Source organism: Vespa velutina, chromosome 25, assembly GCF_912470025.1.
Source record: "Vespa velutina chromosome 25, iVesVel2.1, whole genome shotgun sequence".
Classification (NCBI taxonomy): domain Eukaryota; kingdom Metazoa; phylum Arthropoda; class Insecta; order Hymenoptera; family Vespidae; genus Vespa; species Vespa velutina.
In genome coordinates, this window is record NC_062212.1 from 362,702 (window position 1) to 377,701 (window position 15,000).

Genomic DNA, 15,000 nt, shown 5'->3' on the forward strand with positions numbered 1-15,000 from the left:
GCCATTCACTAAGCATGCCAAGTACCGTGGTACGTCTGGTCTACCCTGTGGATCAGGATACCCTAGTCCTCCCTCACCTCCTCCTCTTCTCCTCCTCCTTCTCCTCTTCCAGCTCTTTTTCTTCTTCTTCTTCTTCTTCGTCATCTCCTTGTCATCCTTACCCCTTTCGTCGTTTGTCAAACAACCACTCGAAGGACGAACCATATATAAACGTAATTAAATCTAAACCGAGTTACGTGGTTAGCCGGTTAGATACATTAAAGCTTCCAATTGGATTTTATTCAAGAAATCGAAAGGAAATATTTGTTGTTTTTTTTTTTCTTTTTCACTGTTAAAGGGAATCTCATTTGTTATTTGTCCAATCAGGCACAAGTGGTTTCGAATGTATTAATAAATTTTTGTACGTAATTAAAAAAAAAAAAAAAAAAAAAGAGAAGATCAAAATTTGACGATAATTATCACGAAGTTATCAAAGGGTATATATATATTATTGTAGGATGATTCAAATAATGAATAGAATAGATTTCTAAATAATATCGTAAGATTTTTTATGAGAAATCGATAACAACTTGGATGACCGATTTCCGAAGGTTGATCTCCGAAGGTAGAAGTAAACTCCCATGAGAATATAATCTTCTATGGTACACGGAGGCCACGGATGAAAATCACAGTGCATGAAATTGCCATGAATTACGAATGATAGCGGTCGGTCACAGACAGGAGTCTAATATACTCTTTTCAAGTTCATCGACTGTACTGGGGTGTCTGTCGATATCGTTACAAGGTTATACACCTTCCCTACTTATCTACAACTAAAAATCAACCTTTAATGCGTACTTTTCAAAAAAAAAAAAAAAAAGAAAAAAAAAGAAAAAAAAGAAAAAAAAAAAGAAAAAAAAACGAAAAAAAAAGAAGAAAAAAAGAAAAAAAAATACTATTGCCCGGTACCAACAGTGTTTCTTCTCTCTCTCTTTCTCTCGCTCTTGCTCTCTATCGATCACGATCAGGTACGATCTTTGAATAATAAGTTACTTAGCTTCGTCATCATTCGGTGACTTAGCGATGATATCGATCAGCATGAACCAACCAACGTCTATCATGAGAAAACTTGGAGTATATATTTGCACGTGGAACACGTCATAGTCAGATCCTTGCTACCGATACTCTCCTCTTGGCTACGAGCCTGCCTGGCTGAATAAGGAGGAGAAGACGAAGAAGAAGAAGAAGAAGAAGAAGAAGAAGAAGAAGAAGAAGTAGAAGAAGAAGAAAATGATGATGATGATGATGATGAAGAAGAAGAAGAAGAAGAAGAAAATCAAAGTAAAAAAAAAACAGCAGCAGCAACAGCAGCAGCAGAAGAAGAAGAAGAAGAAGAGTCACGGTTGAAGAGCAAACGGCCGAAAGAGAAGAGAAGGCTCACGGTTCTCTTCTGCCACTCGCAGAATGCGTTCCTCAGTTTCAGAGAGTCGTTTGTCCCGTGTATTTCGGGCTGTACGGGCCAGTGCACTACCCCTACTACTTGGGCTTGTACATCTTACGTGGTGTACCTTTCGGATAATATAACAGAAGCAAGAGAGAGAGAGAGAGAACGAGATCCATCGATTCTCATTCCTCGTTCATATAATAGAAAGAACATTAGAAATTAATACGAACAAATATCACGTATTTTTTTCTAGGCTGATAAGGGATTACAGGGTGGAAAATGTTAATAATGAAAGGATGGAAGATAAAAAATAAACGTGTATGCGAATAAATCGATTCTCGTGTTAATTAATTATCCATTAAGAAAATGATGAAAGATAATTCGTGCAAGAAATATTTCTCGTAATATCGTTTAATTAGATATTCGATAATATATTTATTCGATAAGTGAGTCAAGTATGGGGAAAAAAAAAAAACAAAACAAAACAAAATGAAAGAAAAATAAAAAGAAAATGAAAAAAAATTGATGATTTATCCGTATGTATAACATAATTCTCAAATGCTATATTTACCAATGTTATGTATATGTTATGAAAGTTATGGAAGGAATGGTTGAAGAAAATCGTATGGCGTATATAACTAAATATATCTTTAAATCGTGATGTCTCGTGGTTTACCACCACGTCATAATCATTTTCATTCCTCTTTCTTGGGAATAATTCTTAAAGAGATAGAGAGATATAAAGAGAAAGAGAAAGAGAGAGAGAGAGAGAGAGATCACGCGATCATCATCATCATCATCATCAGCGTCAGTAGTATCAGCAATAGCAGTAACAGTAGCAGTAGTGTAGCATCATCAGTATCATCAGTAACATCATCACGAACTAGCACGATTTTCTTAAGGAAATCCTGAAAGAAGAGACTACCAAGTAGATCTCGTTCTTACAGATGCTTATAAATCGGGAGCGCCGACTCAGAAAGAGAAAGAGAAAGAGAGAGAGATTCCTTGCAATTTTGTACTTGTTGTAAACTTCTCTCTCTCTCTCTCTCTCTCTCTCTCTCTCATTCTCTTTATCTTTCTCATACTGTCAGGGGTCTCGGAGAGTTACATGGGGTCGTCAGTCATCGCGCTTTAAAGGCAACGTTAATACTCTTCTAGCTCTTTTCCTCGCTCTTGCATCTGCCCGGTTGTCCCTGTTAAATAACTCGAATGATCGCGAAGGATTTAGCCGTCACGCGTTCCGCTCTTTATAGCAAGAACCGGCACGATAAAGTGCGGTATATGGTGCTGCGGTGCGATGCAGATCATGGAATCTCAGTTGTAGTGGCCCTACTGCGGTGCATCATTTCGTACTAGTATAAACAAGTACGCCATGCACATAGAATGCACCTAAACCAAACGCTGAAAGTTAGAAAGGAAAGTGTCTTTGGATCTCTCTCTTTCTCTCTCTCTCTCTCTCTCGCTTTACCATTAAATCGAATAAAAAATTGAAAGAAAAAATCGAGGAAACTGACAGGTGTTTCAAAAACAAGAAATGTATCGAATGGAATTGCTTTTTTCATTTCTTTTTAAATAACATTACGATCTTTTCTTATTTATCCTTTCCTGACGAGTTTTTCATAATGGATCAAAAGAAAAGCTTCCATGTTATTACATATTTATATATGTATATAATGCACGCGCGCGCGCGTGTGTGTGTGTGTGTGTGCGCGCACGCATATATGTGGTATGGTACGTGGTATGGTAAAAAGGAGAGGTTGGAATAAACATTTGTCCTGAAACTACATGTCCATACATTATAACCTAAGCGCGACATATTCGCGACATATTCCATCGTGTACGCCTACGTGATGTCATGCCCGCGTCAGAAATGCCGACCTTGCCGGCTGTGGCTTTAAGTCAGTGCACGCGTAATGCGATGCATTCATATTGGCCAAGCCTTTCGACCGATCCCTGCTTGTGCTCGCGCGCTTATATACTTCTCCTTATACTTCGTTTATACTTTGCTCTTACGGTTCGAGCTACGAACTGATAAGCATTGGTTACGATGAGCAAGCTGCCTTCTCGTGTAAGCTTATGATACCTACCTAAGAAATGAACGTATATATATATATATATGTATATATATATATATATATTATGTATAAGCAAGTATAATAATAGAGGAACTCTCAACAATGAATGAGACTTTCTATCTGCATACAACCGAGTACGTAATTCTTTGGGTTTTTTTTTTTTTTTTTTTTTTTTTTTACGTAAAAACGTTCATCATCGCAATTTTGTATTCCAACGAAGGGTAGGAGGAGGAAAAAGAAGAAGTAGAAAAAAAATGAGAAAAAGGAGAAGGATCGTCTGTGCCTCTTTTGTCAACTCGAAATCTTTACGTCGCGGAACGACGAGAAGAATTCCTTCTTCGTTGCATCGAAAGAAAAAGAAAAAGAAAGAAAAAAAGAAAAAAAGAAAAAAGAAGAAAAAAAAAAAAAGAAATCCGAGTAAAAAAGAGAACAAACGCAGAGGCGAGTCACGTTACCGAGTCGACGCGACGCGCGTCCGTGCCGCCGCCGTCGCCGCCGCCGCCAGTACGTCGTTCGTATCTTTACATTGGTGTGCACTATAGCCGAATGTTCCGTATTCAAGGTCGATTCAAAACGATCGTAGCAAACGTGAATCAGAAATTCGATTTTTACATAAACGCCAAGATAAATTTCTCTGTTCTTTCTCGTGCCCTCTCTTTCTCTCTCTCTCTCTCTCTCTCTCTCTCTCTCTCTCTCTCTCTCTCTCTCTCTCTCTCTGTCTATCTATTATCTCTATCTCTATCTCCGTTTCTGTTTCTTCGAACGAACGAGAAACGATTTCATTATGGTGAACGAATAACGGGATCCCTTGTTTTACATCTTTTTTTTCGTTTTGTTTCGTTTCATTTTTTTTCTTTCTTTTTCTTTTTTTTTTTTTTTTGTTTTCCTTTTTGTTTGTTTTCTTCCGTTTCAACTTTTCGTTTTGTTTCGATGTAATGCAAGTCACGCGCATGAAGAAATTGCGGAAGTAGGAAATTGTAAAATATTCTATATATATATATATATATCTTTCATAATACAATGTAACATGCAATCTTTCGTATGTTTCCGGAAGTAATAAATCAACAGAAAACAAGTAAAAAAAAAAGAAAGAAAAAAGAAAAAATATATAATTGGATTAAAGCCAGGAAGATTATCAAAGTCTTGTCTTTTCGTTATCGCCGATTAATACCGTCAAATCCAATTCGTAAAAGGTTAATGGTAATTTTCTTCTTTATCTTTTTTCTTTTCTTCTTTTTTTTTTGTTTCTTCTTTTTTTTTTGTTTCTTTATTTTCCTTCTCACGGCACGTGTCTGATATCATCGACTTTATCCACGTGGTGTTTACGAAAGAAATCTCATGTTATTATACATATATATATATATATATATATATATATACTCTTAGAAAAATATTTCTTTGAACGAGGAAAAGAAGAAGAAGAAGAAGAAGAAGAAGAAGAAGAAGAAGAAGGCGTTGTAGTTTTCCTTTGAGGAGAGAGAACGAGTTCAACGGTGTGAAGATGGACGCCATGGAAAGAGACAATAATGAATAATACATGTCTGCGAGCCATTGGAAGACGAACCTCCGTTGGAATTAATCGGACCGGACGAAGGTACGAACGTACGAACTAACGTACGTACGTACGTACCATCGATTCGAATCGATCGATCGATTGATCGATCGATCGATAGATCGATCGATAGATCGCTACCAAGAATAAGGAAAAGACCGCGAACGATTCGATCCAAGGTTGCTACGATCTCGAGATCGTTCAACCGATATATTTTACATTTCTTTCTTTGAACACGTTTACATGTAGTACGAGTATAATAAACACGCTTAGGTATTAATCTAACATTGATCTAACGAAATAGACTATGAAATTAGTCATAGCTTTCATAGTAAATCTTTTTCGTTTCTTCTTCTTCTTCTTCTTCTTTTTTTTTTCCTTATTTTTCTTTTTCCTTCCACAAAATCATAATTCCTCTCATTAAGAGAAATGCGTCGTATATTCGCATAAGCTTCTTTTTTTTTTTTTTTTTTTTTTTTTTTTTTCTTATACATTATTACTTTGGTAATAGAAACGGCGGCAATCGACGCCACGACAAATTCCATACGATCCAAGAACAAGATTCTTGACCATGGATTAACCATGTTACGAGGAATTCCTTTAAGTAAAGCTAATTACTGAATGCATTACTCAAAGCTTCCGAGTAAATCTATTTAATCGTTATACTTGTTATCTCTCTTTCTCTCTCTCTCTCTCTCTCTTTCTTTCTATATCTCTTTGTCTCTTTTTTTTTCTCATCTGATACATGAGATGATGAACGGAGAAAAAAAAAATCCTTAACACTGACAAGTTAAAAATCGTGATTTAAATTATTATTGTATATTTAATTATATATCTTTCTCTCTATCTCTATCTTTGTTTGTTTATTTATTTATTTTGTTCGGTATATCCTTGAATATATCCCCTTAGCTTTCTCATTCGCTTTTATTATCATTGAATTGTGAACGACAGATAGATATAGATATATATATATATATATTTCCATTTGAATTAATTTCTGAGAAACTAAAATGATCAGCCTTTTTTTCTTTTATTTTTTTTTTTTTTTTTTTTTTTTTTAAATTATAAATGATTCGCGTTTAATAATTTTATGGAATTCTTTAGACAGTGAATTAGATTGCGTTAGATATTTTCTTTGTATCGATTCGTCATACGAGAAAACGTATATGAGAGGGACAAAGAGAGAAAGAGAAAGAAAGAAAGAGAGAGAGAGAGAGAGAGAGAGAGAGAGAGAGAGAGAAAAAAGAGAGATTGATCTTTGTTCATGAAAATCAATTAAGCTTAACGTTCGTTTAAAGTTTATCGCGCAATAATGTCAAGCCCATGCACTTAGTGATAGAAAAAGAAAGAAAGAAAGAAAGAACGAAAGAAAAAGAAAAAGAAAGAGAAAAAAAAAGGAGGAGAAGAGGACACAGCCCAGTATGACGTAGACAAAATGTATTAATATTCGATAAGAACGCAATAACGATACACACCGAGCGGCCAATAGGTCGATAGATTTTTTTCATAATAATTATTATATCCCGATGTTTCTTTATTGTCGTCACACGAGAGTCTCGACCAGTTACGAACATTAGACATGCCCCGCATTTCGATACGTTTTCAATTATCTTTATTAATTTAGAATATTTCCTTTTTGATTAATTATTTTCACAATCGTCGATTTATCTCGGCAAATGTCGAGAAAGAAAATTTTCCATCTAACAATTACTAACGCGATCTAAAACAAAAAAAGGGATCTCTCGATTTTATTTTATTTATCATTACATTTTTCTTCTTTCTTACTTTTTACCTACGTCGTTATCGATCAATGAATCGATCAGGAATAAAAACGACGCGTCAAATGAAAATGATCGATCGATGAAACTCTAGTAGCTCTCTCTTTCTCTCTCTTTCGTAGTCTCATTTTTTTTTTTTTTGTAGCAAGAGGGGATGAGGGGTGGTGGTAGGGGAGAGAACGAAAAAAGAAAAAAAAGAGAAAAAAGAGATTCAAGTGGAAACGTATCAACGATTCAACTCGAGACAGTAGCCATTGTAATTCGATGCATGCACAGGAGGCTGAGATAGACAGAGAGAGAGAGAGAGAGAGAGAGAGAGAAAAAGAAAAAGAAAGGAGAGTAGAGGGACATAGGAAACTGTTCGCACGATGAAGCGCAACAATGTTGTCGAACGATTAAAAGAAAAAAAAAAAAAAAAAAAAAAAAAAGAAGAAAGAAAGAAAAAATGTTCATTGCTCCCTAACCTCCTCACCCATCCCTCCTCTTCGTGCTATTTGCACCCTCCTTTTATTTCTCCCCTCCCCCGCCCTACCCCGCTGCTACCACTACCAACTCCTCCCTCGCTCTCTTCTCTCTGGATTTTCTTTTTCAAAGAGCGTAGAAACCACGTCTCATTCCTAATTTATCATTTGCAACGCAAGCTCATCAATTTATCTTGATACCAATTGGAGTAATCACAGTAATCAGGGCTCGTGTTTGTAAGTATAACCGTCTCTGGTAATTGCAACAAGTAGTAGAAGGTCGTCGGTTTATGCTACCTTGTGGTGTATCGTCCCACTGTGGTCGTCTCCTATCTGGTCGCGATCTACTTTGCTCCGGTAATTGCACTCGAAGATTGAAGATCCGACTTGGAGAAGAGAAGAAAAGAAAAGAGGAAGAAGAAGAAGAAGAAGAAGAAGAAGAAGAAGAAGAAGAAGAAGAGAAAAGATTTACGGTGTCCAAGTGGCGTTTAATAGTTTGCAACCCCGTAAAATTACGCAAGTAGAAATACCACATTGGCGCCTAAGATAGAATACTTCGTCTTTTTCTTTTTTTTTTTTTCTTTTGATTAACAGAAACGATTATAAGAAGAAGAAGAAGAAAAAGAAAAAGGAGTCGACTAGTTTTATCCACCGTGCTTGTCTTTAAAGAAAGAGAGAGAGAGAGAGAGAAAAGTTGTTCTCTTCTTTTTTTTCTTCTCTTTCTCTTTCTAATCAGCCTAACGTTTCCCTAATAAAACTTGTTAACGTGCCGTAAATGCTGAAAACGTCGAGACAAAGTACAAATACGTTCGACGACTAGCGGTAGCTTGCTTCAATTTCTCTCTCTGTCTCTCTCTCTCTCTCTCTCTCTCTCTCTCTTTCTTTTTTACCTAAACACAAACCATATTCGTTCATTTCCTGAAACCTCTTTTTCCTTTCCTTTTCTTTTTATTTTTCCTCTTTGCTTTGTCTTTGTTTTTGTCCTTTTTTCTCTTTTTTTTTTCTCGAACAATCGAGATCAGTGAAACTCGATATTAAAAAAAAAAAAAATAAAAAAAAAAATAGAAAAAAGAAGGAAAAAAAATAAGGAAAAAAGAAGAATTTCAAAAGATCACGGAGATCGAGAGTTTGAATGATGCAATATGCCTAACGAAAACATAATATTACCGTACCGTACCGCGTGCGTTCTTGCATTCATTCATCCAAACTCAATCATGAACCTTGAAGAGAAAAAGAAAAAGAAAAAAAAAAAAAAAAAAAAAAAAAAAAAAAAAAAGAGAGAATAGAATCTTGATAAATCAGATCGAATAATATTTATAATAGAGATTCGAGATTCATTCATTGAATATCTCTGAATTCTCTTCGACGATTAAAAAAAAAAAAAAAAAAAGAAAAAAGAAAAAAGAAAAGGAAAGGAAAACAAAAAACTGGCGTCGACATTAATCAAAGTATCGAAGTAATATATATGTATGTATGGAGAGAGAGGGGAATGGGGTGGTGGAGGAATGGGGGGGGGGGAGAAAAAGAGAGAGGGGAAAATTTTCATCAATAAATTTTATTTGACGAATATACGTTGAAATATTCAATCGAATAATTCCGTTCTCTCTCTTTCTCTCTCTGTCTCTCTCTCTGTTTCTAAGATCGGATTAATGCCCCTGTCGTATGACAAAACGAGCATATAGACGTCCGAGAAAGAAAGTCCTTGCTTGCGTTCTTGCTAGATTTATGCCTTCGTACATAAACGTACTGGCAGAGAGAGAGAGAAAGAAAGAGAGAGAGAGAGAGAGAGAGAGAGAGAGAGAGAGAGACAGAGAAAGAGAGAGAAGGTCTCTGAGGAGTCTGAGAGTCACACAAGCGGCCAGGCAGCTGTCTCCTTCCACGATGTTCATTTAAATGCACGATGCAAACGATCCGAGGTTACAAAAAAAAAAAAAAAAAAAAAAAAAAAAAAAAAAAAAGGGGGGAAAAAAAGTCCTGAGAATTTCTCTGAGTTTCATTAAAAGTAAGCAAACGCAAAACAAATAAGTGCTTCGTAATTTTAGAATGAAGTTTGTAAAATCATTCCCCCTCCCCCTCCTCCCCCCTCCTCTCTCTCTCTCTCTCTGTCATCTTAATCATTTTCTCTCTTCGTCTTTCCTTTTTGCGTTCTTTATTTCTTTTCTTTTTTTTTCTTTTCTTTCTCCTTCAATCTTCGAACAAAAACAAACGATTTACGTGTAATAAGTATATATGTGTGTGTGTGTGTGTGTGTGTGGTTACATCGATATATGTCCGAAGTCGAATTGAAATACATTCGATCGGTGCCACACCTTTTACCAGGTTGATGGTGGGAGAAGGAGGAGGAGGAGAGGAGGTGTAAGGGAAAGGGAGAGGTTTTAAGGAAGTAATAGAAATAGGCGAATTGCATCTCGTATATCCTGCCGTGCCCCATCCGGTTAAACGTACGGCGGAACACCTAACGCGAAACCCATTAATCTTCCATGGGGATATAAATATATATATATATATATATACATATCCCATAGAAATTAAAACTTGGAGTGTCGAATTCCCATTAATCGATATTCCTTAAAAACGCTTAACTAATGTTTTCACAATGGGATAAGACTGGTATGAGGTTAATAAGAAGGATTATCAAGATGAAGACGAAGATTAAGATGAAATTGACGAAGAAGTAGATGAAGAAGATGAAGAAGATTCTTTGGTTTAATGTATAAGGAGATGGTTAGGAAGGAGCCCATGGAACGAAGAAATTGCAGTTAAGGTGCTGAGTCGTTTTGTGTCTGCAGTCCGTCTAAATATATACACTGTGTCCTCTCTCTCTCTCTCTCTCTCTCTCTCTCTCTCTCTCTCTCTCTCTCTCTCTCTCTCTATACTCTATACTCTATACTCTTCAGAGAAGACCGAGGAGTTGCACTGCCTTTCGTTTGCACAGAGAAAGAGATACACAAACGTTAAAAGATAGATAGAGATAGATAGATAGATAGAGAGAGAGGGGGGAGAGAGAGAGAGAGAGAAGAGAGTCATGCATACCGATTTTCACCTTCGATATCCTTTTTTTAAACTTCCGCTTCGAGATCACACAAGTGTGATTCAGCTCGACTATTATACGGCGGAGCGTACGAAGAAAAAAAAAAGAAGAAGAATAAAAAATAAAAAAAATTAGATCGTTCGAGAAAGAGAGAGAAAGAGAGAGAGAGACGATGCGTTCGCGTGACTTATCGTACAGAAATAAAAATCTATTCGTATAAACGGAAGAAGAAAATATATCTACGGCGCGGACATTTGTTGCATTCATTTTCCTTTTTTTTTTTTCCTTTTTTTTTTTTTTGACGACGAAGATACATCACATTCACTTTCAAATGCAAACTGCACGATTTTTTTCTCTCTCTCTCTTTCAAATCAAAAAGAGAAAATAATAATAATAATAATAATAATAATGATGATGATGACGATGACGAGGATGACGATGATGATTATAGCATTATTGCAAAGCATCGTATATAGAGATGAATATATATTCTGATTGTTTTATAAATAATGATGGTAGCTTTCTCTAATCCCTTTTTTAAAGTTCCTGAGAATATATTTTTATAAATAAACTACCGACGGGTCTGTACACAAATTGTCAACAACCATCTACCTGATCCAATCCAATCCAATCCGAATTATTCCCCTACCTCCCCGTGACAAACAAAGGAACGATAATCTAAAAATACTATTCGACGATTTAAAATTGTCCTTCTTTGCGTCGGCACAACGCCGACGACATCGACAAGCTTTCTCGTATTTAACGAACGTAAATTGCATTGCCAAATGCGAGCACGAGTTTCGTTTTCTCCATTTTGCACCACCACGTGTCCGTCCGTCGTCCAACGTGGTTTGTACATCCTTGATAAATACCAATCACATGCAAGAAAATTATTTTATATATATATATAAAACGTTAATAACGGGACACGTTAATAAAGTAATACTAATACTAATACTATGTAACTGTATGACAATGATTCCAATATACGTATATAGATCGATAATCGAAGTTTCGAGGATTAAAAAGTAATGATTGAGAAGAAAAAAAAAATAATTTCTTATCCCTTTCTAAACCTCATCAACATTACCAATTCGAACGTTTATATATATATATATATATGTAAATCGGGTTTTAAAAGATCCATAAAAAGATCGTTTCGAATCTCGTCAATTTATTTCTATAAATAAATTTAGTATAAACTTAAAGATAGACAAGGCCGAGTTAGAGTTAAAGTTTAGTTGTTAATATGAATATCGTGAAATCATGAAACTCAAAGATTATTAATTCGTCAACGCGTTTTCTATGAAAGTTTTACTTCGAGAGAAAGGCTACCATCGAGTAGAAGCTACGACGACGAACGACGACGACAACGATGATGATGATGATGATGATGATGATGATGATGATGATTTACCTATTTAAAAGAGGACGCATCCCATCCATCCATCGGCTTACTAAACTTCTTTAACGGACAACGGCCGCGTTGTATTCGTGGCTGCGGCCAATTAGCCGCGAATCTTGTTAAGAGGATCGCGAAACCCAGGGAAAAGAGTTAGAGAGAGAGAGAGAGAGAGAGAGAGAGAGAGAGAGAGAGAAACAAAGAAAGAAATAAAGAAATAAAAGAGAGAGAGAGAAAGAGAGAGAGAAACACGTGAATAAGGTCCATTTACGTGGGTAGTCCTTAAAAGCAAGAATATTCAGCTTGTTTACTACGAGCTAATCTCAAAAAAAAAAAAAAAGAAGAAAAAAGAAAAGAAAAAAGAAAAGAAAAAAAAGAATGGAAAAAAGAAAAAAGAAAATTTCCTCGACTTTATTCTCTCTCTCTCTCTCTCTCTCTCTCTCTCTCTCTCTCTCTCTCTTTCTCTTTATAATAATCGTTTGTAATATTCAGGTGAGGCTTAACTACATTCAAGGATATCTCTTACCGGTTGTTACATATCCGGGATGTTCGTGTGAGGTCGATACCTTGTGAGAGACATTAAGCCGAGTTGTAAGGAAAACTCGACGACGTTTACCGTCGGCAAGCTGGTAATAAAGACTAATTGAGATTAGCACTGGCTTGGTAGGTAGGTTGGTAGGTAGGTAGGTAGGTAGGTAGGTAGGTAGGTAGGGTATCTAAGCGTTAAGAAGGTGATCCTAAGTAGAAACTGTTGGATAGTAGTAAGTTGATCGTCTTTGGTATTAAGCCGACATATTGAATTCTCTTTGTAAATGTGAGAAAACAACCTTCAAGAGTCTTTCCATTTCGAGATACTCTTACATCTCAAACGTTAAACATCACTGATCTCTGATCGGAGACATGACCAATTTAGGTATTCCATTCTCTCTCTCTCTCTTTTTCTCTCTCTCTCTCTCTCTCTCTCTCTCTCTCTCTCTCTCTCTCTCTCTCTCTCTCTTTCTCTTTCTCTCCAGTGTTATTCTTTACGTTCCGTTTCTGTAAGGATAGCCAAAAAACGAGAGACAACTTATAAGGGTATCATCAGGGTCGACAGGTAAGCCGTCGTGTACACTTACCCTGTTGACGGCCATCAGAAATCAATCAAGGTAGCTTCAATAACACAGGTAAACTAAGGCTATTTAAGAACAGAGCTATCAAATTGGCAGCGTTTATTACAACGTATATTACCACGTTTTTCTTCTTTTAATGACTTTTATCAAATAATTATTATTATTATTCTTTTTTCTTTTCTTTTTTTCATTCAATAATTTCTTTAAATACGATTAAACACGAATTCGTGTCAGATCGGGACAATGAGAAGAAATTTTCTTCTCTTTTTTTTTCTTTCTTTGGTTTTTTTTTTTTTTTTTTTTTTTTTTTTTTTTACAAAATAAAAAATATAGATAGAAAGAAAATCACTATATTAATACACAGCAGCAATGTACTTTCTTCGATCATTTTTCTTCTTCTTCTTTTTCTTTTCTTTTTTTTTTTTTCTTTGATCAATACGATCGTAATCTAGGCGTGAAAAAAAAAACAAAAAAAAGGAACGAAAGAGAAATTTATTGTTCATTTTAGACAAACGAGAGAGAGAGAGAGAGAGAGAGAGAGAGAAAAGTCGGAAATTCATAAAGACGATATGAAGAGGCATTAACTCTAACAAAGATCTGGGTCATCTCGAGGTGTTTAAGCACCGGTACCTCTCTAAGTTACTTCCTGTCTCATTACTTCATCCACGACCAGTCGGTCGGTTGGTCGGTCGGTCGGTCGGTCGGTCGGTCGGTCGGTCGGTCGGTCGTTCTCGTGTTGGTCTCATTTCTTATTCGCATAAGACGACAACGATGATATTACAGGAACATATGAATTCATCCGCTAAGCTTTCCAAATCTCGAATGTAATGATAGTATTAAATAAGAAAATACAAATAACGAAGTAAACGAAGAAGAAGAAGACGAAGGGGAAGATGAAGAAGAAATAGAAGAAAAAAGATATTAGAAATCTTTCGTAGATTCCAAAAGGGATCTAAAACATCATCAAGAGATCAGTTCACGCTCGACAAAGTTAACTGGACGTTTAAATTACACCGGTACATGTGGTAGAATTTCGTGTAGGGGATCAACGCAACACCATACCCATTTCAAACTGATTTAGATTTACACGGGTCTCATATATACAAACAGAGAGAGAGAGAGAGCGAGAGAGAGAGAGAGAGAGAGAGAGAGAGAGAGAGAGAGAGAAAGAGAGATAAAGAAAAGTAAAGGGAAAGAGATAGATAGATAGACAGATAGACAGACATAGAGACAGACAGACAGACAGATAGATAGATAGATAGATAGATTGGTAAATAGATAGATAGATAGATAGATGGATGGATGGAAGGCTTGAAAGAGAGTGAGGACAGAGCGAATGCGAATGCATCGATGCATTCCCGCGTGTCATGCGACACCGACTCAAGGTTTACGATCGCTCCGTTTCCCGCCTTTTTCACGCGGTTCTCGTTACGTAAAAGCATCTCGAGTGTAGTCTCTCAACTCAAGAGAGAGAGAGAGAGAGAGAAAGAGAGAGACGTTCTCGATATTTTCGAACGTTCTCAAGCTTTAAAAGGAAAGGTGAAAAGTAACGCCACTCTTGACGTTTATGTTGAAATCGAATTGAGAATTCGAGATATCGCAAGGAAGTCGATCGTTATATATTCGAAATTAATTCCTCCCTTTTTCTTCCTCCCTCCTTCCCACCCTCCTTCCTTCCTTTATTCCCACTACTTTCTTCTTCGTAATCGAACAATTCGAGTCGATTGCTCTCTTTTAATGACGTTTAAAGTTTAAGACTGTTGTTCGGTCTAACGAAAAATAAAAAAAGAAAAAAAAAAAAAGGAAAGAAAAAAAAAAGAAAAAGAGAAAAATAATAATAATAATGATAATAATTAGGAGAGTAAAATTAAAGGAAAAGAAAAAAAGAGAGAGGTAGATAGATAGATGGATGGATAGATAGATAGAAAGAGAGACTTACCGGCAGCTCGATGGGGCCTCCTGGCCCAATCGTCCTCCATCAAAGGTGCGACTCTTCGTGCCCAAAGTGTCAAAGGACAAGAAAGGACGATTAGAAAGATCGTCAACAATAGGCCACCGTGAAAATGCATCTCGTTCGATGTTTTTAAATGTCTTCTAAGCACCTCTCCTTTTTTCTTTTCCTCTTCTTCCTCCTCCTCCTCCTCCTTCTTCTTTTTCTTCTTCTTCTTC

The 15,000-nt window shown here is 36.2% G+C and overlaps 1 protein-coding gene across 11 annotated transcripts in view; it reads right to left on the minus strand.

Moving 5' to 3' along the window:
* The window catches only part of LOC124957387 (dorsal-ventral patterning protein Sog), a 61,804-nt gene that overhangs the window by 29,777 nt on the left and 17,027 nt on the right, over positions 1-15,000 (minus strand). For 9 of the 11 annotated variants that reach the window (XM_047514383.1, XM_047514382.1, XM_047514381.1 and 6 more), the window contains one exon: positions 14,771-15,000. This exon is cut by the window's right edge. The exons of the other annotated variants lie outside the window; for them this stretch is intronic. In XM_047514383.1, the coding sequence (XP_047370339.1) occupies positions 14,771-14,900 (130 nt within the window). In that variant the 5' untranslated portion in view covers positions 14,901-15,000. The remainder of the gene's footprint in view (positions 1-14,770) is intronic. 11 annotated transcript variants of the gene reach the window in all.